Source organism: Procambarus clarkii, chromosome 12 (assembly GCF_040958095.1).
Source record: "Procambarus clarkii isolate CNS0578487 chromosome 12, FALCON_Pclarkii_2.0, whole genome shotgun sequence".
NCBI lineage: Eukaryota > Metazoa > Arthropoda > Malacostraca > Decapoda > Cambaridae > Procambarus > Procambarus clarkii.
The window spans coordinates 13,691,999-13,700,114 of NC_091161.1; the positions used below are offsets into that span (position 1 = coordinate 13,691,999).

The 8,116-nt window shown below is 42.5% G+C and overlaps 1 protein-coding gene across 1 annotated transcript; it reads right to left on the minus strand.

The window, feature by feature from the left end:
- Positions 1 to 782: 782 nt before the first annotated feature.
- LOC123772884 (putative defense protein 3) lies at positions 783 to 4,982 on the minus strand. The gene is made up of 5 exons (XM_045766260.2): positions 4,850 to 4,982; positions 4,522 to 4,700; positions 3,875 to 3,984; positions 2,276 to 2,370; positions 783 to 1,278 (listed from the first exon to the last, which is right to left on the minus strand). The coding sequence occupies exons 1-5, from the start codon at positions 4,858 to 4,860 to the stop codon at positions 1,212 to 1,214; spliced, it is 462 nt and encodes a 153-aa protein (XP_045622216.1). The 5' UTR covers positions 4,861 to 4,982; the 3' UTR covers positions 783 to 1,211.
- Between the last annotated feature and the right edge of the window lie 3,134 nt (positions 4,983 to 8,116).

The window sequence follows — 8,116 nt, forward strand, 5'->3', positions numbered from 1 at the left end:
CTATACTAACATAACTAAGTCGTATTCTTAATGTAATATATTATTATTACAAGAAAAGAATTAAAATGCAAAGCAACATCGGAAAATAACGAAAATCGTTTTGCCAGTTAGGCAAATTGTATCTTGCATACTAGGCCCAGTAGTGTGATTCTGGTCATCAGATGTAAGGGAGTGTGTGTGAAACGGCAGATGGGAAAGATTCCGCTGCTGAGAGACAGAAAATGAGAAACAGGGAGAGAGAGAAAGAGATCGAGAACTGCAGTAACAATTCCACTATCATTAACCATTTAATATCAAACACATATACCAATTACATCAACTTCAGATGAATGAGAAAAGCCACATCGACCCCCCCTCCCCCCAATTACATCATTCATAACCCCAATTACATAACTGTTAATAAACCAATTACATTCCGCAAGAATTGATTCGTTTCCAAATAAATTGAGGCAGTTGGCTCAGTCATCATATTAACTACACTTAAAGTAATCCTCCCATCCGTCGTTTTTTGTTACGGAATTAACTAATCCGTTTAAAATGCGACGCATTAGTATACATTATGACGCTTACTATGCATCTTTTCACCCCCCAGGATGTAGTTCTTAATATAACGTGTTTTGTATAATGTTCATTAACTCCTCGCCACTGGGGATCGAACTCGGAACTTTAGGACAATGAGTCCCAAGCGTTGTCCACTCAGCCGTCATCCCCCTGGTTCCACCAACCAAGTTTTCGTTGATACAGTAGAATGAAAATAAATTGAAAGGAGGTAAATATAGAAATACATTCACCAATTTATTTAAATGTCAAGGATACAATCCTGATTGTATTTCACATTCCTGTTATCCTTCCGCTCTCAGATTGGAAAATTCCCCAATAACCTGAGGAAATTCCCCAATAAACTGGGGAAATTCCCCAATAACCTGAGGAAATTCCCCAATAAACTGGGGAAATTCCCCAATAACCTGGGGAAATTCCCCAATAACCTGGGGAAATTCCCCAATAACCTGGGGAATTTCCCCAATAAACTAGGGAATTTCCCCAATAAACTAGGGAATTTCCCCAATAAACTGGGGAAGTTCCCCAATAAACTGGGGAAATTCCCCAATATCATGGGGAAAATTCCCCAATAACTTGGGGAAACTCAGCGTGACGTGGCAAGAATTTTCCCTGTAAGTGTGTCTGAGTCTTGGAGAAGAAACTCGCGAATTTTAAGGGCTGTAGGAATAGCTTATTCCGGTAATGTAGTCGTCTTCGTACGCCGTGACCGCTGTTGCTCTGTAGAGTGGAGATCATTATTATTACTCAGGATTATTGACCATCAGGATTATTGACCAGCGGGATTATTGACCAGCGGGATTATTGACCATCAGGATTATTGACCAGCGGGATTATTGACCAGCGGGATTATTGATCATCGGGATTATTGACCATCAGGATTATTGTCCATCGGGATTATTGACCAGCGGGATTATTGACCATCGGGATTATTAACCATCGGGATTATTGACCAGCGGGATTATTGATCACGATTATTGCCCGACAGGATTATTGACCATCGGGATTATTGACCATCGGGATTATTGACCATCAGGATTATTGACCATCAGGATTATTGACCATCAGGATTATTGTCCATCGGGATTATTGACCAGCGGGATTATTGACCATCGGGATTATTAACCATCGGGATTATTGACCAGCGGGATTATTGACCAGCGGGATTATTGACCATCGGGATTATTGACCATCAGGATTATTGACCATCGGGATTATTGACCATCGGGATTATTGACCATCAGGATTATTGACCAGCGGGATTATTGACCATCGGGATTATTGACCATCAGGATTATTGACCAGCGGGATTATTGACCAGCGGGATTATTGATCATCGGGATTATTGACCATCAGGATTATTGTCCATCGGGATTATTGACCAGCGGGATTATTGACCATCGGGATTATTAACCATCGGGATTATTGACCAGCGGGATTATTGATCACGATTATTGCCCGACAGGATTATTGACCATCGGGATTATTGACCATCGGGATTATTGACCATCAGGATTATTGACCAGGATTATTGACCATCTGGATTATTGATCACGATTATTGACCATCAGGATTATTGACCAAGATTATTGACCATTGGGATTATTGATCAGGATTATTGACCATCGGGATTATTGACCATCGGGATTACTGACCAGGATTATTGATCTTCCAGACATCTCACAGAACGACTCATAATCCCTCTAAGGATACTCACAGGAAGTTGACTGCGGCCAGGCCAGTATCTCTCTGCCAGTGAAGAGTGACACTCTGCTTCAGAACACGGCTGGTATGGGTCACTGTGGGCTGGTCCTAGAGGCGAGGGGAGTGAAACTTAAGGAAGTGCGTTGACGCATGAACATACAGAAGGTATGAGAGAGAGAGAGAGAGAGAGAGAGAGAGAGAGAGAGAGAGAGAGAGACAGAGAGAGAGAGACAGAGAGAGAGAGACAGAGAGAGAGAGAGAGAGAGAGAGAGAGAGAGAGAGAGAGAGAGAGAGAGAGAGACAGAGACACAGAGAGAGAGAGAGAGAGAGAGAGAGAGAGAGAGAGAGAGAGAGAGAGACACAGAGAGACAGAGAGAGAGAGAGACACAGAGAGAGAGAGAGAGAGAGAGAGAGAGAGAGAGAGAGAGAGAGGTTAGGCTATTCTCATTCCTGTTTGTGTACAACTTGTATATATGTATTTACGCACACACATATATATATATATATATATATATATATATATATATATATATATATAGTTTACAAACAATTTTTCAGCCCGTCCTCCAAAAATGACAGCCCCATAAGTGCAATTGTGCACTGTTTATGACAGTAAGAAAATGTACTTATTACACTTAGTATTAAATCGTACTGTCAATTCGGAGAATGGGTTGCAATTTTCAAATTAGTAGCCCAACCACTTTGGCCGGAGGGTATAGAGAGACGGTCTGGCGTCCTGCAGGTCGGCGTTCAATCCCCCAAGGATCCACAAGTGGTTGGGCACCATTCCTTCACCTCCTCTCTGTCCCATCTCAAATCCTGATCCCTTTCCAATTGATGTCTGTCACTCTACTAGTTTATTTAATGGTATTTAGCTCTACAATTCATCAAGGATGATGTATTATCATCCCCCTGATGATTCCTTCTCCATATTACTAGAGGTGCAGGGAATGATGGAATGGGAGAAAGGGAAAGAGCATTATGGGAAAGGGAGATTACAGCTTCTGGGTGATGGTTAATGTGTCTGGGAAGTATTAATAAGTTAATAATGTTATGATATTTCTTCCTTTTTCTTAAAGGTTCAATAGTATTTACATTTTCATATATTTATTTTGTAAACAACTCAATTGTACTGGTAAACAGCTCAATTGTACTGGTAAACAGCTCAATTGTACTGGTAAACAACTCAATTGTACTGGTAAACAGCTCAATTGTACTGGTAAACAACTGAATTGTACTGGTAAACAGCTCAATTGTACTGGTAAACAGCTCAATTGTACTGGTAAACAGCTCAATTGTACTGGTAAACAGCTCAATTGTACTGGTAAACAGCTCAATTGTACTGGTAAACAGCTCAATTGTACTGGTAAACAGCTCAATTGTACTGGTAAACAGGCTGAATTGTACTGTTACGAATCTGGAATTCGTAACAGCCTAGTCAACAGGAGCAAAAATACATTTATAATTACAAAAGCCTAAATTATTCACACTGCATTAGAGGCCCGACAGGCGGGTGGTAAAGGCAGAGCCCAATAGCTAAAGCTTGACCCTGTAGGCAGGAATAGAGAGTCGTATAGAGGTAAGTGGAGTTACAACTTACACTTCAACTTACCGGACAATCTAGCACTTGAGCGTGAGAATCTAAAGGAGTTAACACTCCAGTTGGGTCGTCAGCAGCCAAGATAAAGCCCTTAAACTCCTTTCCAGTCGTGTTGAGGGTAACTGAGAGAGAGAGATAATTGGGCAATTATTCCAAGGAATGGTGAGTAGGGATACCGGGTAACAAGGCCCTTTGACCGACCTATTGCTAGTAAATGCATCATATATACACCTTACATGCTCATACATATAGTATATACATCTGAAAGGTACAGCAAATTTGTATTATGGAGAATAGGCTTGTATTTTGCCTTAAGGAACCTAAAATATATAAAAATATAGATTGTTATACGACTTAATTGTCACACGAAGTATCGTACAATCCTGGATCATTGTCAAGTGTGTGTGACAATCATTAGCTCCTTTAACAATCACCAAATCGTGAGTTAATCCCCCAATTTCCAGTTATCAAATGATAACTGACGAATCGAAGTCGAGACAGCTTAGGAATGGACCAATTTCACCCAACCAAGCAAGTTCAAACAGGCCACAACCGTCTGATCATTCGTAGCTCGCCTGTCTATCACCCCCACATCTGTCTATCTTATCTCAACATCTGTCTATCTTACCCCAACATCTGTCTATCACCCACACACTCACCCTTGAGTTGGATATCATCCACCACCTCCACGAAGATGGCGTACAGGTCACTGTGAATGGGGCTGTCATTGGAATCGTGTTGCGGTTCCAGCGTGGCGCAGGCGGCCTTCGGAGCGCCGGTCGGGTAGGCATCAGCCTGTCCCAGCAGCGACGCCGTCAACACACCTACTGTCAGCAGCCTGTAGACAGAGAGACGGGGCTGTATGACGCGTATACAGCATTGTGTATGCAAAGGAAAAGTATTTACAGAGATAAGGGTGTGTATATGGCCTCTGAGTACCCGGGTAACGCCGGGTACCCAAGCTGGGGGGAGTAAATTAAGACTTACCAATACATCATGGTACACGGGTCTCCTTCAGGTCAACTCCCAGAGACGCTCTGGGGACAACTGGAGCTCCAACTGTCCCGCTCCGGCTATTTATACTCTCCCTTCCCGCCATTATTGCCACATGTCGTCTTTTGAGTTATCTTTCGACCTCACTTTTGGCATATTTTTAAAATTTGAGTTTTGTTATGTTGCTGTATTTTAGAAAAAAGTCTAACGTTTCTTTTATGTGATTCAGCTTTTTTTGGCTTGTGGTGTGAGGTTGTGGAGACTAAAGGGATTGTGTGTGGTCATGTGTTATTGTGTAACACACACACACACACACACAGACACACACACACACACACACACACACACACACACACACACACAGACACACACACACACATACACACACACACACACACACACACACACACACACACACACACACACACACACACACCTCGCCCCCAACTCCAGTGGAATCAGCAGAAACTGAGGATAGACAGAAGAAAGTCAGCTTCAAGATCATATATTTGAACATAGATGAGATTAGAAGCAAGGCAAGTGAACTTAGGGAAAGAGCACAAGAAGTGAACCTCCGATGTAATTGGACTCACGGAAACAAAACTCTCAGGAAACATAACGAATGCGGTGTTTCCCCCAGGACAACACCATAATAAGGAGAGGGAATGAAGGAGAGGAGGTGGACTGGCCTTACTCATGGGAAAGGAATTGAGTTTCAAGTAGATGGTTATCCCAGGCTGCAAGAGGCTTATAGACTACATAACAGGCACTTGGGAGGACCAAGAGTAGTTGTAGCAGTGATATATAACCACCAAACGACAGAAGACCCAGTCAAGAGTATGAAAACAACAACAAGGCAGTTAATACTATAATTGAGAGAGCAGCCTCTGCGGCCTGTAGAAATAGATCCCACCTGCTCATCATGGGCGACTTCAATCACGGAAGTATAGACTGGGAGAACAAGGAACCGTACGGAGGTGAGGATACATGGAGAGCTAAGCTGTTGGAGGTGGCGACAAGAAACTTCTTAAGCCAGCATGTCAGGGAATCCACAAGGTTGAGAGGAAATGATGAACCAGCGAGACTCAACCTGGTCTTCACTCTAAACGACTCAGACACAAGAGAAATCGGTTTCGAAGCCCCTGTGGGGATGAGCTATCACAGGGTTATCTTGAGATGGTTTCGGGGCTTTAGTGTCCCCGCGGCCCGGTTCTCGACCAGGCCTCCACCCCCAGGAAGCAGCCCGTGACCGCTGACTAACTCCCAGGTACCTATTTACTGCTAGGTAACGGGAGCATCAGGGTGAAAAAAAACTCTGCCTATCGTTTCTCGCCGGCGCCCGGGATCGAACCCGGAACCACAGGATCACGCGTCCAGTGTTCTATCTGCTCAGCCACCGGCTCCCATCAGAGTACTGATGTTTGAGTACCTAGTCGAAGTAGAGTTAAGGTACTCAAGGGCCCAGAAAACAAAAGGCAGGTATTCTGAGCTAAAGCTCAACCCCCCGCAAGCACAACTAGGTAAGTACAAACATGTCATAGCGCATTACAAAGGTCTCTGGCACTGATAAAAAAGTTATTACTGGTTACTGTCACTTGGTAACAACTTGTTGCTATAATCACCACACACACACACACACACACACACACACACACACACACACACACACACACACACACACACACACACACACACACACACAGTACCTTGTCAAGCACAAGACGAAGCTGGAAAAAGTCCAAAGGTATGCTACTAGACTAGTCCCAGAACTAAGAGGCATGAGTTATGAGGAAAGGCTGCGGGAAATGCACCTTACGACACTGGAAGACAGAAGAGTAAGGGGGGACATGATCACAACCTACAAAATCCTCAGGGAAATCGACCGGGTAAACAAGGATGAGATGAACTATTCAACACTGGTGGGACGCGAACAAGGGGACACAGGTGGAAGCTGAGTACCCAAATGAGCCACAGGGACGTTAGAAAGAACATTTTCAGTGTCAGAGTAGTTAGTAAATGGAATGCATTAGGCAGTGATGTGGTGGAGGCTGACTCCATACACAGTTTCAAATGTAGATATGATAGAGCCCAATAGGCTCAGGAACCTGTACACCAGTTGATTGACGGTTGAGAGGCAGGACCAAAGAGCCAGAGCTCAACCCCCGCAAACACAACTAGGTGAGTACACACACACACACACACACACACACACACACACACACACACACACACACACACACACACACACACTATACCTCGAACGCCAGTACATAGATGCTGCACAAATTACTTGGAATATCACCAACAAGTGAGTTACAATAAGTAGATATCACCATGACATTGTGAATCACTTTTACTCAACTAATTAGCATACAAAGTTGCTACGAAGTGCTAACTGCTCTCTCTAGTTCTATTGTTAGCACTAAATTACTAATCTAAAGGATGCTGGAGGTCATGTTAGGCATCTTGATCTCAATTAAGAAGGTCGTCTTGAGATGTTCTTGAGAATAGCGTAAGATCTAATTCTTCTATCATCTTAGTAATTCATTTCTATCTTGATCAATCAAGAATCTCGAACTCGTCTCCAAGGAGAGTTGAAAGCTGTGCCAACCCACCAACCGTGGTTCAAAATACTTTCATTTGGCGAATCACACCCCTATGTCTCTGAGACTTCACAGGTGTGGAATTCTAGACCATATCAGCCTGTGAACTGAAGCAGCAGGTGAGATCCACGGGGCCCCATTAGAGAGGCGAGCGAGATGTCAAATCGAAGCCTGGATATCGGCAACAGAATATCCTGATATCGCTTGTTGCTGCCTCACCTCGATATCCTTAATATTTAATTGACTCGGGATGATTGGAAGATTGAATACCGTCTCCAGAATTTGTCTTACGGGAATGTGATAATTTTGGTAATATTTCTGTAAGACTTTGTATTTACACAGAAGACAATAGGTGACCCTGAAATCTGTTATATATATATATATATATATATATATATATATATATATATATATATATATATATATATATATAAATATAATATATATATATATATATATATATATATATATATATATATATATATATATATGTCGTACCTAGTAGCCAGAACGCACTTCTCAGCCTACTATGCAAGGCCCGATTTGCCTAATAAGCCAAGTTTTCATGAATTAATATATTTTCTGTAATTTTTTTCTTATGAAATGATAAAGCTACCCATTTCATTATGTATGAGGTCAATTTTTTTTTGTTGGAGTT

Excerpts from the sequence above, each read along its gene's own strand:
- LOC123772884 (XM_045766260.2), bottom strand. Across the intron at positions 3,985-4,521 it reads GGATGATATCCAACTCAAGG|TTACCCTCAACACGACTGGA; the intron begins GTGAGTGTGTGG and ends TCTCTCTCTCAG. Across the intron at positions 1,279-2,275 it reads CTGGCCGCAGTCAACTTCCT|AGCAACAGCGGTCACGGCGT; the intron begins GTGAGTATCCTT and ends TCCACTCTACAG.